We start from the raw sequence: 18,138 nt of genomic DNA on the forward strand, positions 1-18,138 counted from the left end.
TGAGTCATTATGCTAACTAAACCCACTCAAATATACTTAACAGCAATGAGGACCTAGTAATACTGAAGTTACTTTTTAAAATAAAGTTTTATCAAGTTAGAAAAAATCCCACCAGAGTTTTTGCTTGTACTGGGGCTTGAAGTCAAGGTCTCTGAGCTTTTGCCTAGTCTTTTCCACTTAAGGCTAGTGCTCTACCACTTGAGTCACACCTCTACTTCCAGCATTTTGCTGGTTATTTGGAGATAAGAGTATCTTGAGACGTGCCTACCAGGCTGGCTTCAAACCAAGTTACTCAGATTTCAGTTTCCTGAGTAGCTGGGATTACAGGCATGAGCCACTGGTACCTACCCACCACAGTTTTGAGGCAAATTAAAGTGGAAACAGCTTATAAGCTTAGGTGTAAATATCAATCAAACATCAATGACTAGTTTATAGACTTTTCCCTGGTGTCTACAACACTTTTACTGTATGGGGCCCAAATCTCTGAGGCTTAAGCAGACATAAGAAAGATACTAGAATTAAAAAAAAAAAAAAGGATGGCCAGAACATATTAGAATAAGGAAATGGAAGTGTGATTTTTGTTCTAAGTAAGGCATAAGTACTATAGAATCTGTAATGTTTGAGGAAGACTCAAAAGTGCTTTGTGACTGTTCTCCTTAATAGGAAACCTTTGTCCTTTGTTCTGAGGAAATTGCTCAGGAAAGATAAGAAAATCAGCTTAGTGACTGAACATTCTCTTCTAGCTTCCAGATTGGCACTGTAGATAGAAATGCTTCTACTTTTAACATTTTGAAAACACTGAACTAAAACCTTAATAATATACTGTTGTAGAGAAGGCAACACATCATTAGTAATAAAACTTTTACACAATGAAATCATTAGTGAATAAAACATCTCAAACATAAGGGGTAATGCATTATATCAATTTTTTTCCAATGGTTATTCAGCCTGTAAAAAGATATATAGATGACAGTATTAAACAAGATCGGTATTCACTTACTTTAGTGGGTAATGGACATTCATCTAGTAACAATGTTATAACAGCTGGTCCCAATGGGTCTTCCAATGGTATTACTCTAATTAAAGATTGGACAACATCCAACCATCCTTCATCTAAAGGCAAACCAAGAAGATTATGCAATGGAGACACTATCTTGAAAACATGAAAATATATAAACAAAAGTCACATAAGGAGGCTTCAAGTTAGCATGGAAACAATTTACCTTCCCTATATAACTTTTAAGAAGCTAATACTTGGCATGGACATAATCACCTATTGTTAATTGTTAAAAATCTAGTTTCATGTGTCTACAGATTCAATGACTTTTTTTTTTTTTTTGCTGGTCCTGGGACTTGAACTCAGGGACTGGGTACATTCCCTGAGATTTTTTGCTCAAGGCCAATGCTCTACCACTTCAGCTATACCTCCAATTCCAGCTTTCTGCTGGTTAACTGGAGATAAGAGTCTCATGGAGGTTCCTGTCTGGGCTGGCTTTGAGCATTGATCTTCAGATGTCAGCCTCTTGAGTAGCTAGGATTATAGTCATGAATCACTGATACCTGGCTCAGGGGCATTTTTATATGGAGAAATTTTAAGCTATAGTTTTGGGTCTTAAAATCCTGATTTAACAGTAATAAAGAGCTGGGTACTAGTGGCTGTAATCCTATCTACTCAGGAGACTGAGAATTGGCGTGTCAATATGAAGCGAGCCCATGTAAGAAAGTCCAAGAGACTCCATCTTCAAGTGACCAGGAAAAAGCTGGGCTAGAGGCATGGCTCAAATAGTAAACTGCCAGCTGAGAAAACAACCAAGCAAGACAAGGCCCTGAGTTCAAACCCTGGTACCAGCAAAAGCCAAAACCAAACACTTTGTTGATGATGTTGGACTTATTTGAGAAGAGTAAATATCAGCAGTTGACTCTATTTTAAAAATGATACTTAGGGGCTGGGGATATGGCCTAGTGGCAAGAGAGCTTGCCTTGTATACATGAGGCCCTGGGTTCAATTCCCCAGCACCACATATAAAGAAAACGGCCAGAAGTGGCGCTGTGGCTCAAGTGGCAGAGTGCTAGCCTTGAGCAAAAGAAGCCAGGGACAGTGCTCAGGTCCTGAGTTCAAGGCCCAGGACTGGCCAAAAAAAAAAAAAAAGATACTTAGGAAATTGAGGAATAAAGTCTATCCTTCCCATCCTAGAAGTTATGATCAAAGATCTATCAATGCCAAAAAAGGTTTTCTTTCCTTTTGTAATTTCAAAGAAGATAACATAGCCACTGAGAAATGCAGCTAAATATCTAAGATATAATATATGGTGCCTATTATGCTCTTACTGGAAAATCTCCATACTCCAGGGATTTTTCCTTTGAACATTTACAAGTACTTTATCTTACAAAAGTGGCTATATTTCTTCATTATAATTAAGATCAGATAGTATTAGAAACAAAAATTACCTGTTTCTGCCATTTCATGTAATGTAATCATTGAATAGGGAGGTTCCTGATCACTGAAAAACAGACATTTGAAGAATTAAAGAAGGCAATAATAGGTGAAATTCCAAATGAAAATTCTAACGGGAAGTGTGGGATGGGGAGAAAAATGACCATGAGCAAGTATAGAAAAAGCAATGGAAGAATCAAGCAGAGCTGGAGGCTCTAAGGACAAATGTATACTATATCCTTTATGCTCATTTCCATTGACACTGTCCATGATAGCACATAAACAAATGAGGAGATAGACACACAAAGACTACTATCTGGCCTGAAGATAAACACTAAAACTGGAGACCAAAGTCTGCTCTAGGTTTACCTCTAAAGGCCCAAGGGCCACCTGACATGTGTCAGGAAGACCAAAAGCATCTTCCTCACTTTCCGGGAAGAAATGCAGGATAAGAGATGGCAACCAAGGGTTTATGGAAGAAAGGGCTTACAGAAACAGCTTCACTTGAGAGTCCACTGGGAAATATCACTATATTCTTTTTTTTTTTTTGGCCAGTCCTGGGCCTTGGACTCAGGGCCTGAGCACTGTCCCTGGCCTCTTCTTGCTCAAGGCTAGCACTCTGCCACCTGAGCCACAGTGCCCCCTCTGGCCGTTTTCCATATATGTGGTGCTGGGGAATCGAACTGAGAGCTTCATGTGTAGGCCATACTCCCAGCCCACTATATTCTTAAACTTCACAAAATGGTATTATAAAAAGAAGCTAAATGTAACTGAAAACTATTTAATATCCTGGACACCGTTCTAAAATGGCACTGCATATATGTGCACATATATGACAGAAGAACTATCTATCTATATACATATATATGCATGGGGTTACACATTGAGATCCTGGACATCCTAGGGTCATTCCTTAGGAGAACTTCAATGCTGAAAGTTTTGTCATTGAACAATGATAATTTCTTTTTTTTTTTTGGCCAGTCCTGGGTCTTGGACTCAGGGCCTGAGTACTGTCCCTGGCTTCTTCCCGCTCAAGGCTAGCACTCTGCCACTTGAGCCACAGCGCCGCTTCTGGCTGTTTTCTGTATATGTGGTGCTGGGGAATCGAACCTAGGGCCTCGTGTATCCGAGGCAGGCACTCTTGCCACTAGGCTATATCCCCAGCCCTTTTGGATAATTTCTTAATTTACATATTTTGGATCTGTTTTACCCTGTGTTGAAAAACACCGTAACATTATTGTCATAGATCATGTAATCCTCAGAGCAATCCTGTGAGGTAGCAATTACTAAGCCCATCCCTGGTACTCATTAGGTGAGTTTGCATATCTTGAATCCTTTCATAATAAGGGAAGATCTGTATTTAAAAAGAATTTATAGGTTGGGTATGGTGGTGAATGCCTGTAACCCAGCAATTAGGAGGCAGAGGCAAGAGGATTGTTGAGTTCAAGGCCAGCATAGGCTACACAGAAAGACACTGTCATAAAAAACTAAAAATACATAAAAATAGAACTTTAAATATATAACCAACTGTTGCAAACATTTCTGACAGTCTGACAGTTGGGTACAAATATACACAATAATTATAGAGAAACTTTTACATAGGTCCACAAAGGATATATGCTATTCGCTAAAGAGTTATTTGTAGGAACAAGAACTTAACAGTGACCATGTAATTACGATGAAAATAACCAATGCAGTAGTTTAAAGCACACAGGAGAATGACATAGCAGTCTGAAGCAGTTTTACTTTTACATACAACAATAAAGGTTTCAAAATATATAGTTTATGTTTTTTGGAGGGACAGGATCTTGCTATGTAACCCATGCTGGCCTGTAACTGTGATCCTCCTACCTCGGTTATAGATTTGTTGTTGTTGGTCATGGGACTTGAACTCAGGGCCTGGGCACTGTTGTCAATCTTAGAGCTCTAGCACTTACAGCCATAGCACCACTTCTGGTTTTCTGGTGGTTAATTGGAGATAAGAGTCTCACGGGCATTCCTGCTCAGGCTAGATTTGAACCATGATCCTCAGATCTCAGCCTCCTGAGTAGCTAGGATTATAGGCATGAGCCACTGGCGCCCAGCTATAGAAACATTTTAAAGCACACAAAATCTCTATAGGAACAGATTTCCCATAAACATATGGTAGGCAAACTAAAGACAGTGTCTTAAACTCACTAGAATGGTAACTGACTGGTATTTGAAGGTAGGTAGTACAGAGGAGAATGGGATTAAGGGAAAGGGGAAAAATACAACTGATAAGGAATGGTAGTACTTCAGTTCTATAGAGGTCCTTAATGAACACATGCACACTCACACAGCCCAACACTGAAAGAACAAGTTAACAGCCTGTAGAAGAATTTCTACTGGGAGACAGAAGCTAAGCCAAGGAGCTGCACAGAGGTGACTGGGAGCTCTAAGCTTGCAGGGCAATGGTACCCCTTCTTCCATACGTGTGTTTATGTGTGTGAGTGTGCACACACACAATGAATGGGATTGGGCAGACACACAAAGTTACACTGTGGCATGGTTCCCTTCTCAGGGAAAGGAGCTGGAAAAACTACGAGTGATAAACTGCATTACAAGTGGTATGAGGCACAAATTTCCAGTGACAAAAAAAGGCAAAAAAAACCCATGTGGCTGGAACTGAGCTTTTTTACAGTGGGTTGGGAGCTTAGAACCATCAAAGTCAATTATAAGATTACTCAGAGGTGAGGGGAGTGCACCAGCTCCTTCAAGTGAGCACAACATGTGTAGATACATATAACTAGTGAGGAAAACAAATCTATCTTGAGGGCTTAGCCATAGAGTGCTTGCCTTGCATGGATAAAACCCTAGGTTCGATTCCTCAGCACCATAAACAGAAAAAGCCAGAAGTGGCGCTGTGGCTCAAGAGGTAGAGTGCTAGCCTTGAGCAAAAAGAAGCCAGGGACAGTGCTCAGGCCCAGAGTCCCAAGCCCCAGGACTTGGGGTGGGGGTGGGGGGAACCTATCTTGAGTAGACTGTCTGGAGTCGGGGTGTGGTATATTTAAATGGTAGACCACCTGCCTCTAAGTGTAAGGACCTGAGCGCAAGCATAGCACTGCAAAAAAAACTTTCAATATCTGCATACATAACACTTTGAGGTGTACTCTGAGCTAACCTGCCTTATCATTCATACCTTCTTTTAATAACCATATAAATTTAACAGATTATCGAATTCTTTTCCTCTAATAATTTCTAAAAAACAAGCTGTACATCCATGTTTATGAATTTGACTTTGCCATTGTCTTCTCCATGTCCTCTTCCTATTTGTTCTCTATCTGCCTAATTTTTTCATCCTTACGGGGGTGATTCCCAGCATGCAGCAAAACCAAGACCAAAAACAGCTTTAACCTGTTATTCAAATGTACTCTCCTCAGCTCCTACAAGTGAATTATGTGCTTTGAAAATAAGGTCACTTAAAATTTGTGATGGAAGCTGGGGTAATACTCCTTACTGTGCTCCTATTTCCCATTATCATTCTCTTTGAATATGTGGCAAGGGGAGGGGGGAATGAGGGAGGAGGTAACAAATAGTACAAGAAATGTACCCAAGGCCTAACGTATGAAACTGTAACCTCTCTGTACATCACTTTGACAATTAAAAAAAAATTTAAAAAAAAGAAAAAGAAAATGTGGCAAAATCTATTCTACACCTGTTTATCCAATGGGCTTAAATTAACATTGTATGTGGGTTTACTTCCTTGTTTGGGAGGGATAACTTTCACTACAATTTTATACTATTAGAGATACTTTTTTTCTACTTGAAGATTAATGAATAATCTGGCATTTTGTGGAATAAGTTAACACAGCTCTAAAGATTTGTTCATTCATGCAGGTATACACTATTTTATGTTAGCATTTTTGAAGACCAAAACATGCTTTTGTTAGTATGATTATCAAATCATCTGAAATTTACTAATAAGGCCTAAACCAAAATGAATCCAGAAATAACTGTTTTTTTTTTTTTTTTGGCCAGTCCTGGGGCTTGGACTCAGGGCCTGAGCACTGTCCCTGGCTTCCTTTTTGCTCACGGCTAGCACTCTGCCACTTGAGCCACAGCGTCTCTTCTGGCCGTTTTCTAGATATGTGGTGCTGGAGAATCGAACCCAGGGCTTCATGTATACGAGGCAAGCTCTCTTGCCACTAGGCCATATTCCCAGCACCAGAAATAACTTTAAAAAAATTACTGCAACTGTTTCGTACAGGGTAGCATACTAGATAGTATATACCATTGTCTCACTGCAGTTCTTTTATGAAAAGCATTATCCCCATTTTACAAACAATGGCTCTGAGGGCTAAGTTCTTCCCAATGTCATGCAGCTAAGTGCCTAGGCCCAGTTGTGAACTCAGATCCATGATGGACCTAAAATGTTTTCCCTTACTTACTAAACAATCTTAAGTTAGTCTGTTTTTTCAACTTGAATAATGCCCTTTAATTTCACTGTTATTCAATCTGGGATTTTTTTTTTTTTTTGAGTTATACAAAGGAGGGGAGAGACAACACAAGTTCAGGTGTGCTCTGCAGTTTCAACTTACAAGCTCCCCTAGTGGCTATGAGGCCAAATAAGAAATATTAAAGCGGAGTTGGGCACCAGGGGCTCATGCCTGTAATCCTCACTACTTGGGAGATGGAGATTGGAAGAATGGTAGTACCAGGCTAGCCCAGGCAGAAAGGGTCACAGGATTCCATTTCAATAGAAGACTCTGGGCCTGGAAGCACATGCCTGTGTTCCTTGCTATGATAGGAAGCCTAAAATAGGTGGATTGCAGCCCAAGTGTGTGCCTAGGCAGGAACTGAGACCCTATCTCAAAAATCACCAGTGTAAAAAAAGAGTAGAAAACGTGTGGCTTATCCCTAGAGTATCTGCCTTGCAAGTTCAAGTCCCTTAGTTCAAATTTACCATCCAAAAAGAAACAACAAAAAACAAATACTAAAACAGGGGAGCAGGGTGGGATGGGGGTAGGCATGGGAGGAGAAGAAAAAGTCTCCTGACCCTTGTGCTTAACTCCTAGCAAAAGCTGTATGTAACCATGTTCTTGGTAAGACAATTCATGATGACTCTGTCCTGGAATAGGCAAGACATAAAACCACTTTCCATTGTAGCTAGCAATACAAACTACTCTGTATTTACTATATTCCCTAATAGAGATTATAGTTTTACTTGGCATTTTCTGCCACCAAAATGTTTTTTATTTTTTTTTGGCCAGTCCTGGGCCTTGGACTCAGGGCCTGAGCACTGTCCCTGGCTTCTTCCCGCTCAAGGCTAGCACTCTGCCACTTGAGCCACAGCGCCACTTCTGGCCGTTTTCTGCATTTGTGGTGCTGGGGAATCGAACCTAGGGCCTCGTGTATCCGAGGCAGGCACTCTTGCCACTAGGCTATATCCCCAGCCCTACCAAAATGTTTTGACATTTGCAGACAGTAGAAGGTAGTAGAAGTGAAAACATCAAATCTTATCATTTACTCTGTCATCACAGGGAACAAATAATCTTCTCCCTTGGACTATGAGCACAAGGTTTGACGAATAAATCCTGAATGAACTGGAGAAGTCCAAAAGTTGAAGCTCCTGGCAGAACCGGTATACTGGAGGCAGCACTGAATCAGATACTTACTTATCGACTAGAGTCCGTATTACCGCCAGTGTGTCCAGCACTAGGCCATCCACATTCTGTTTCTTTCGCCTTGGCTCATGTGGTCCTCGGCCCCTCCTAGGAGGCCGAACAGGGTCTCTAGATTGGCTCCTCGTGTCAGCAGTGGGGACTGCACTGTTCTCGGCCTGCTGCTGGTGGGTGTCAACACTGTCTTCTGCTCCACTGTCATCACGGCAGATACAGGAATTGCCCATGGTAGTAGTGGCACTTGTAGTCCCCAACAGGTGGGCTATGTGCTCCTCAAAAGTCAACAGCAGACCCTGGCCAAGGCTTCTGCTCGCTAAGAACACGGCCCAACCAAAGACAATCATTTAGATAGTTTTCAGTTTTCCAAGTACTGTTTTCATAATCTGAAGTTGAGGAACTTGCATTCTATTTGTGTTTAACAACTGAATTCCAAAGAAAGCTGCAGGGCTGATCTTCAACATTATCAGCTACAGGGAATGCTGGTCATCCACTGGTAATTCTACCAGAAAAGGAAGAGAAGAAAAGAAAAATAAATACTAGATTCTTGGCCACTCAATTACACAAACTTTCCTAGTTTTGCTGTGTAGGCATTCATATTATAACCAAGAATCATCTTTAGTTATAACCCAAAGATATTTTTGGACACAGGTTTCCAACCAAAAGAGATATTTTTGGACTACAGAATTAACAACCAACCAATTCCTTTTAATCACTATATTATAAAGTTGACTGCTAAACTATGTCCTTGTAAACCAATCAGGAGTTCCAATCAGTATTTATAAACATAAGTAAATGTTGTAACGAAGTAGTTCTTCCTATCTGTACAGAAATACTTTAGAAAAATATGTGCAATTCTTCTCAAGGGCTCCTTTTGTGATAAAAATGACCTGTCTTCATTTAGATACATGGGATAATTTAATCTTTCAAATAAAATATCTAATTACGCATGCCCATTGCTGAAAAAGTTATGGTACTTATGAATGTGATAACAAAAAGAAAGAATAGTGTTGCTCCTAAATGATTGACTAAAGTCATTTCCCAAAGGAGGCTTATGGAAGAATTTACAGAAATCATCCAAGTTGTTACAAAGTTTTTCTGTAAGGACACAAGACTCTGGGAAACTAAAATTCTTATCACAAAGCTTCATTCTCATGATGATCAGTTTGCTGCACACCGTGTGTGACTGTTAAGTATAAGATGCAACCATTATCTTTGTCAAAAAATACTAAGAACTCTGTGCAAAACACCAGGCAGGGAGAAGAACAGAGATAAGGAGGGCACAGTATCCTGCCCTCTGAATTCATGTGGGGCTATTCTCATCCCACGCAGTCACTTACCCTAAACCCACTGAGATGGAAACATTTGCTTGAGTCTGGAAAGGAGGAAAGACTCAGAAGTAGCAGACAGACCTAAGGCTGGTAGCAAAAAATAAAAAATCATGCTGATAGTCATGGTATTCAGTATATGTGGAAAATGAACTATGCAACTTGTGAGCAGGGACAGGAGACCTAAATAACAATAAAATTATATTTAAAAGTCATGCTGACATTTGAAGGCTAGCACACATAAAGAGCAGACAACTAATTATTCATGTCCTGAGCACTTGATCAAGATTAGACGTAAATAACCTTTATAATTTAGTGGCATTAGAAGAAAAAAAGTACTTCTATTATTCTGGGTGGATACATAGAAAATTCTTTTCAATGTTTTCCTAGCTACTACTCATAGGGGAGAATCAGAAGGGGAGAAGGGAGGAATATGGGAGATATAAGAAATCTACACATATATGTGTGTGTATACATACACACCTATGTAAATATATATACACATATACATAAGTATATATATGTAAAAATACAAGTTAGCATAAAGGAATGGGAGGGAATACACAACAGAGGAGAAAGGAGATAGGTATCTTCCCCCAGAGTACCAAGAAAGCAGAGGCTGAGCCACCATGGATGTTCTCAGTTCCTCTAAACCAGTGAGGCTGTCTTTTCAAGTTTGGAGGTTGCACTTGGAAGAATGAATATAGGTAGGGGCCTTAGCAAGGAAGGGAGAACACATTCAAATCCAACAAAGAGTTGAAGTAATGAGATCTATCTTCCTGCAGGGACAAGAGCATAATTTCTTCCAGATAGTAGCAATCGAGAAACTTCAATGCTTAAAAAGACTGAGGCCAGAAATAACTGTATAAGTTAAAAGGGTCCATGGCATAAATTTCTATTAGTCTTGTAAGTTATGCTGGTTTTTGTAACAGGCCCCAAAGCAACATTTAAGTATCCATGTTCTGAGCCCAACATGGTAGTGTACACTTGTATTCTCAGCACTTAGGTGCTGAGGCAGGGGGATGGAGAGTTGCAGGCCAGTATGGACTACACAGTGAGATCTTGTCTCAAACAACAAATACCATGCTCTGCCCTTTTCAGATATTACAAAGATAAGGCACTGCTGGAATGATTTACATGGAAGGTTTTCTGACAGGCCTATGACTGGATAGTAGCTCAGGTAATTATGCCATTGAAGTGTGTCCTTGAAATCTTGAAAGTATCACATTTCTTTCTTTCTCTTTCCTCCCCTTCCTTTCCCTTTATTTCTCTCTCCCCCTTTCATTCCTTCTTTTATTTTATTTTTTTAGTGTGACAGTATTAGGGCTTGAATTCATGGCCGGGTACTCTTGCTTATTGGCTTTTTAACTTAAGGCTGTCACTCTACCACTTGGGCCACCCCACATCTCCACATCTGGCTTTTTGTTGGAGGTTATGAATCTATTGGATTTGGGCTGGGGATATGGCCTAGTGGCAAGAGTGCCTGCCTCTTATACATGAAGCCCTTGGTTCGATTCCCCAGCACCACATATACAGAAAATGGCCAGAAGTGGCGCTGCGGCTCAAGTGGCAGAGTGCTAGCCTTGAGCAAAAAGAAGCCAGGGACAGTGCTCAGGCCCAGGACTGACAAAAGAAAAAAAAAAAGAAAGAAAGAAAAGAAAAAAGAATCTATTGGCTTTGTCTGCCTAGAATGGTTTTGAATCTTTTTTTTAGGTCATGGGGCTTCAACTCGGGGCCTGGGGGCCGTCCCTGAGCTCTTCAGTGCAAGGCTAGCACTCTACCACTTGAGCCACAGCACCACTTCTGGTTTTCTGGTGGTTAATTGGAGATAAGAGTCTCACAGACTTTCCTGCCAGGGCTGGCTTTTAACTGCAATCCTCAGATATCAGGCTCCAGAATAGCAAAGATTACAGGTGTGAGCCAATGTACCTGGCTTAGGGTGGCTTTGACTCTTGATCCTCATATCTCAGGCTAGCTAGGGTTATAGACATGAGTGGCTAGTGTCCAGCTATAATATTTGTCTTGTTTTGTTTTTTTGCTAGTCCTGGGGCTTGAATTCAGGTGTTGGCTTCTTTTTGCTCAAGGCTAGCACTCTACCATTTGAGCCACAGCGCCACTTCTGGCTTTTTCTATATATGTGGTGCGGAGGAATCGAACCCAGCTGGGGCTTCATGTATACGAGGCAAGCACTCTTGCCACTAGGCCATATTCCCAGCCCCCAGCTATAAATTTTTTATGTGTCTGTGCTAATCCTGGGGCTTGAAATTCCTGAGCTATATTGCTCAAGGCTAGGATTATAGATATGAGCTACCAGTGTCTGGCAAGCTATTAATTTTAAAAATCTTAAAAAAAATTTGGAGACTGGGTTTTTGAACCCAAGTCTAGGAAGTCACCTGTGCCATGCTTCAGCTTTAGTGCTTTGATTAATTTTTAGACAGGGTCTGGCTTTTTTTTTGGCCAGGGCAGGCCTGAACTGCAGTCTTTCTACTCATGTTTCCCAAGTATTCTGGGTTTATAAAGTTTTTGTTTTTTAAATTGAGGTGGAATCTAGCTATCTTTGCCTGGATGGCTTTGAACCCTGACCCTTCTGACTTCTGCCTCCTATGTAGCTAGAATTATAGGCATGAGTCACCATGCTCAGATCATATTTTTAAAAACCAAAAACACCTTTATCTACTTATTTAAAAAATTCAGTTCAGTTTTAAAACCAAAATGCCACACAAGTCTGGAGAAAGTGAAATCTCCTCTGTTCTAAGCCCATTTACCTCCCAGACACATTCATATTGGCTTCTACACCTATCATGCACTTAACTTTTCTTTTCCCCTCCACCTTGAATCTAATTATTCAGTAGAACTATCTCAAGTTTAAAAGCTGTAAAGAAACTCATACTCTGGGAGCTGGGCACTATAGTATACACCTGTAATCCCAGCTGCTTGGAAGGCAGAAGCAGAAAGACCTTGAGTTGGAGGCTAGTCCAGACAAAGTCAAAGTCAATGAGAGAGACTACCTGAAACAACATGAACTCAAAAGGGCTGGAGGCGTGGCTCCTGTGTAACACACCTGCCTAGCATGCTCAGAGCTCTGGATTTAAAACATCACTCACACACTCATATATATACACAGGTTGATCATCTGATCCACTATGAATGTTACAACAAAACCTGTTACTTTATACAAAAAGCTCCACATATTTACAATCTGTGGCTAAACCAACATACTGGAGATAGTGGAAAGCAGCAGTCCAAAGTCCAATACAAAGGAATTCCTGAGGAAGCCACTCTCAGCTTCCAAACTCCTTCCCCACAGTGGTGAGGGCCCAGGACCGTGCTCAACATTGCCAGAGCAGAAGAGGTTCCACTGGCTTCACTAATATGCTAGAGCCTTTCCACACCATCACTTTGGGAATTACGGTGGGATGGGATGCAAACAATAGATTCAATCCATCCAGACATATTAGAAGACAGGAGAAAGCAGATACTAAAAATAACTAGCAATGATATGAGAATGTTAAAGTGAGCTCAAGAGAAGATAGGGAATTATAGAGAGTTTAATGTCAAGAGACTTAAGATATATTAAGTTACTCAGAATAATTGACAAGAAATAAACAAAGAGGATCACTTGAGTCCAGGAGTCCAAGCTCAAGGCCCTGAGTTCAAAACTCAGTACCTTTCACTGGTGAGGGGGTGGGAAGGGGGAGAAGAGGGTCACTTTGTTAAGGGTACATGTGAAGAGGATCTCAATTCTTAATTTTATCCTACCTAAAACATGTATGTGTGTATGTGTATATATATATACATATATACACATACACACATACATATTGCTAAGACTTATATAAATGGAATACGGAACCATTAATTTTCCTCCTAGTACTGAGTTTTGCACTCAGGACCTTTTGCTCACTAGGTAGGGTTTTACTCAAGTAATTATCTTGCCCCAGCCTCTCAAGTCGCCAGGACTACAAGCTCATGACACCAGCTCGAACAAGAAGCTTTCACGTAATTTAAACTAGTCTCTGGGCTGGGAATGTGGCTTAGTGGTAGAGTGCTTGCCTAACATTCATGAAGCCCTGGGTTCAATTCCTCAGTACCACATAAACAGAAAAGGCTGGAAGTGGTGCTGTGGCTTAAGTGGTTGAGTGCTAGCCTTGAGCAAGAGAAACTCAGTGCCCAGGCCCTGAGTTCAAGCCCCAGGACTGGCAAAAACAAAACAAAACACCCAAAACACAAAAAGCAAAACAGTCTCTTTCAAAAAGACAAAATGTAAAGACAAGATATAAAGAAGAGGATGATGAAGTGGTGAAATCCCTGAGATATTAAACAGAGGAAAGTCTATGAAACACCCCAAAACAATTAGTGTTACCTTCAGAATTTCCAAAATGGGCAGAATATGATTAAGGATGACTGCCACAGGCAGGGCACACATGATGCACAAAGGATATGATCCTTTGGATTTACCAGCACTAAAAACACATAGTTTCAGGCTGGGAATGTGGCTTAGTGGTAGCATGCTTGCCTAGCACCTGGGTTCCATTCCTGAGTACCATATAAACAAAAATCCAGGAGTGGTGCTGTGGCTCAAGCAAGCCTTGAACACAGAGAGACTCAGGGAAAATGCCTAGGCCCTGAGTTCAAGCCTTAGGACTGGCAAACAACAAAAAACCCACATAGCTTCTTCTTCTTTTTGAAAAAGTGGCTACTTATAGTACTTTTGTTTTTTGCTCCTTGACAGTGTCTTGCTATGTAGTCCAGACTGGCTTTGAATTTATGAGCTTCCTGAGTGCTGAGATTATAAAAGTGTACCAACACAATAGTACTCTCCTGATATTTATCAAAGGAAAAAAGTTGTAACTGCCAAATGGATAATAAAGCTAAACAATTACAAAAATACTTCTCTGTCCCATTTTCTGTGGTTGTGTTACGTACTACAATAGTGATTTTTAGCTGGCTGCCATCAAAATCACCTGAGAAACTTTTTAGAGAACACAGGCTTAGCAATACCCTTGAAATGTGGATTCTGGCTATGTTGGAGCTATACTCTGAAGTAAGAACTGTGAATATCTCCACAACTAACAGGACCAACTAACTACATGAAGGGATACACTGAGATGCGAAAGGGTGATTCCTATAGGGTCCAAAAATGTTGATATCCCTTCCTGGAAACTTGAATGAAAACTATCTTTGAATGAAGTCCTTTGGAGATGTTGGCCAAAACAACCATTAGAGGATAGTATATATTTAGATGTATAACACATAGCAACAAAGTGAACAATATGCATGCCTGAAAATATCATGATACAGCACATTATTCTATACAATTAGTAGATGCTATAAAAATAGCTCTGTATATCCATCCTAGGAAGCACCATAGTGAATGCACACTTTCTGTTTTCGTGGGGCTTGAACCCTTGGCCTGGATGCTGTCCCTGAGCTCTAGCGCTCTACCATTTGAGCCACAGCACTACTTTTGGTTTTCTGGTGATTAATTGGAGAAAAGAGTCTCATGGACTTTCCTGCTCAGGGTGTCTTTGAACCTCAATCCTCAGATCTCAGCCTCCTGAGTAGCTAGGATTACACGTGTGAGCCATTGGTGCAGCTGTAGCCTTCTTATAGATAGTATTATCCAGGGTTGGAAGATTGAATGGAATCAGTAGGAAGGGATTATGTAACACCTATATACTTCACTAACTCTGAAGACTATTCAGCAATGGCTCACCAAAGTCAATTTTGAGAGGAAAAAAAGCTATTGACATAATTTAAATATACACAATTATGTAAATGTCTCAGGTATAAATCTATGGTTAAGACAATCATCAATGGATTTAATGACAATTTTTATCACTCATGTTTAGTGGACTATCTAAATAGTAAAACTTTCAAAACCACTAGACTTTTTTTTTTTTTTTTGCCAGTCCTGGTGCTTGAACTCAGGGGTCTGAGCCTGTCTCTGAGCTTCTTCTTGCTCAGCGTTAGCACTCTACCACAACTGGAGCCACACAGCACCACTTCCAGCCTTTTCTGTGTATGTGGTGCTGAGGAATCGAACCCAGGGCTTCATGCAGGCTAGGCAAGCATTGTACTGCTAGGCCACATTCACAGCCCAAACCATTAGATTCTTGATAACCATTTTGCTGCAAGATCATAATTACAATTAAACATTTCCTTTACACATACATTATTTTTAAGTATAGCATTATTAGGGCTGGAGACTTGGCTCAAGTAGTAGAGTGCCTGTCTAGCAAGCATGAGGCCATAAATTCAAACTCCAGTACCACTGAAATAATAATAGTAATAAACTTGTGTAAATCATTATCATTATTACTTGATGGTATTAGGGATTGAAGTTAAGGCCTCATGCTGTGGAGGTCTACCGTGTAAGCCATGTTCCCAGCACCTTTCTGCCTTGGTTATTTTTGAGGCAGGATCTCAATTTATGTCCAGATTAGCCTCAGCTGAGATCCTCCTGTGTGTGCTTCCCTGTGTCACCGGGGATGAGGTGTGTGCCACTGCATCTAGCCATTGTGCTTTCCTTGTAGTTGGGATAAGAAGCCTGCACCCAGGTATCAAGTAAGATGGAGTTGTGAATTTTTATGGCCCAGCTGTCTTCAAACTGTGATACCTCAATTCCCATCTTCCAAGCAGCTAGAATTACAAGTTTGAGTCACCTTACTTGTCATTATTATTTTGTTCTGGTTTTTACTTTTTTGGGGGGAGGGAGAGTGCTGGGACTCAAACTCAAGGCCTCATGCATGCTAGGAAAATATTTTACCATGGAGCCACACCCCCAATTCCTTCCTTTTAAATAAAATATTTTATTCATTTCTATATTGTTTGTAATTTATTAGATTTTTCTACATTTCAAAACTCCTCTGACATAAATAATAAATCAAACTTAAAAGAGTCTCGGTGAATTTCTGTTAAAGCAGTGATGTTCTGGTACTTGCTGTCAGTATAAAACACAGGCTTCTACCCTCACAGCTAGCTAACCACACAGGCATCCGGCCAGTTGGTCTAACCCTCTCCAACAAATGGTCCAGGAATCAGTGAATCATCTCTTCAAATATTTGCTTGCATTTGGTTATTAAGCACATCAGTTACACAGAAAACTTTCTTTTCCATGAGAAAAAGACTTCAGGATTATGTTTTCAAGAAGGGAGAAGCAGCTTCACTGAGTAATCATAAGGAAGAGAAACCAGACAGTAGGCACAAAATTACCACTTCTGTAATCTTCACCTCCTCATCCCAAATAGCATTAAAGGATGCAGTACTTTTTCCCAATCTGTATCTCCACTCCACCCAAGGTGAAACCAAACAACACGGGTAGCAACCATATATTATTTCTCTGGAAAATGTCTTCAGATTTTCCCTTAAGACAGTGAGTGTGTTACAATAGCTTCTGGTGTTGTATTTACTGCCTCATCACTACTTTATTATGAACAATTTCAATTACACAGTAAAGTTAAATTAAAATTCACTGTAAACAGTGTCACCTAGAGCCTGCCATTAATATTTTATTATATCTGCTTATTTTATTGTATCTAGTCATCTCTATACCATTATCAATTCATATAATTTTCACTGCATTTCAATGTAAACTACTGGCTTTAGTGTGCTTTCCCTAAATAATTCAGCATGCATATCATTAGCTACACCTCAATGATTCAAATTTACCTCTAGTGAAATGTGCAAATCTTAAAGCTTACATATTCTGAATTTTCTCAAATGCCTACATCTGTATCTTCAAACCTCATGAAGTTAGGTAACTTATCCAGAAACAAATCTGCTTTAAAATTACCTAGCAGGACACCCCAAAGACCATAATTTCCTTATTGAAGATTAAATTTAGAAGGAGGAAAACATGGAAGAGGAATGATTATCTGATACTGTAATATGTCAATAGGAAATACAGACTTTTTCCAAGAGTACATTTGAAATAGATGTTTTAGTTGTTTCTGTATATTGGCTCTAAAGAATCTGACATTTTGTTGGAGGAAGACAGAAGGGAAAGACTGAATGAAATACAGTCAGCCTCCATATCCACAGGTTCTGAATTCACAGGTTCACTAGCTATAATTAAAAATATCTGAAAGATGGGCTGGGGATATGGCCTAATGGCAAGAGAGCTTGCCTCGTATACATGAGGCCCTGGGTTCGATTCCCCAGCACCACATATACAGAAAATGGCCAGAAGTGGTGCTGTGGCTCAAGTGGCAGAGGGCTAGCCTTGAGCAAAAGGAAGCCAGGGACAGTGCTCAGGCCCTGAGTCCAAGACCCAGGACTGGCCAAAAAAAAAAAAAAAAAAAATCTGAAAGAAACCCCCCAAAACTGAAACTTTTTGTACAAATACCTAAAGATAACTTTTTTCTTATTTTTTTTTTTTGCCAGTCTTGGGGCTTGAACTCATGGTCTGGGTTTTGTCCCGAGCTTCTGTTGCTCAAGGCTAGCACTCTACCACTTGCGGCACAGCACCACTTCTGGCTTTTTTTCTGTTTATGTGGGTACCAAGGAATCGAACCCAGGGTTTCATACATGCTAGGTAAGCACTCTACCACTAAGCCACCTTCCCAGCCCTACATAAAGATAATAATAATAAAAAAAAAAAGAACTGTGTGGGGCTGGGAATATGGCCTAGTAACTTATTTTTTAATCATTATTCTCTTTAAAAAATACAGTATAGGGGCTGGAAATATGGCCTAGTGGTAGAGTGCTTGCCTCACATGAAACCCTGAGTTCGATA

The 18,138-nt window shown here is 40.3% G+C and overlaps 1 protein-coding gene across 4 annotated transcripts in view; it reads right to left on the reverse strand.

Annotated features, from left to right (window-relative positions):
• Positions 1-18,138, reverse strand: part of Rspry1 (ring finger and SPRY domain containing 1) — a 45,166-nt gene that overhangs the window by 19,366 nt on the left and 7,662 nt on the right. For all 4 annotated transcript variants that reach the window (XM_048355525.1, XM_048355527.1, XM_048355524.1 and 1 more), the window contains exons 2-4: positions 8,071-8,575; positions 2,449-2,501; positions 1,001-1,113 (exon numbers count right to left, since the gene is read on the reverse strand). In XM_048355525.1, the coding sequence (XP_048211482.1) occupies positions 1,001-1,113; positions 2,449-2,501; positions 8,071-8,420 (516 nt within the window). In that variant the 5' untranslated portion in view covers positions 8,421-8,575. The remainder of the gene's footprint in view (positions 1-1,000; positions 1,114-2,448; positions 2,502-8,070; positions 8,576-18,138) is intronic.

This window comes from Perognathus longimembris, chromosome 10 (assembly GCF_023159225.1).
Source record: "Perognathus longimembris pacificus isolate PPM17 chromosome 10, ASM2315922v1, whole genome shotgun sequence".
Taxonomy (NCBI): domain Eukaryota; kingdom Metazoa; phylum Chordata; class Mammalia; order Rodentia; family Heteromyidae; genus Perognathus; species Perognathus longimembris.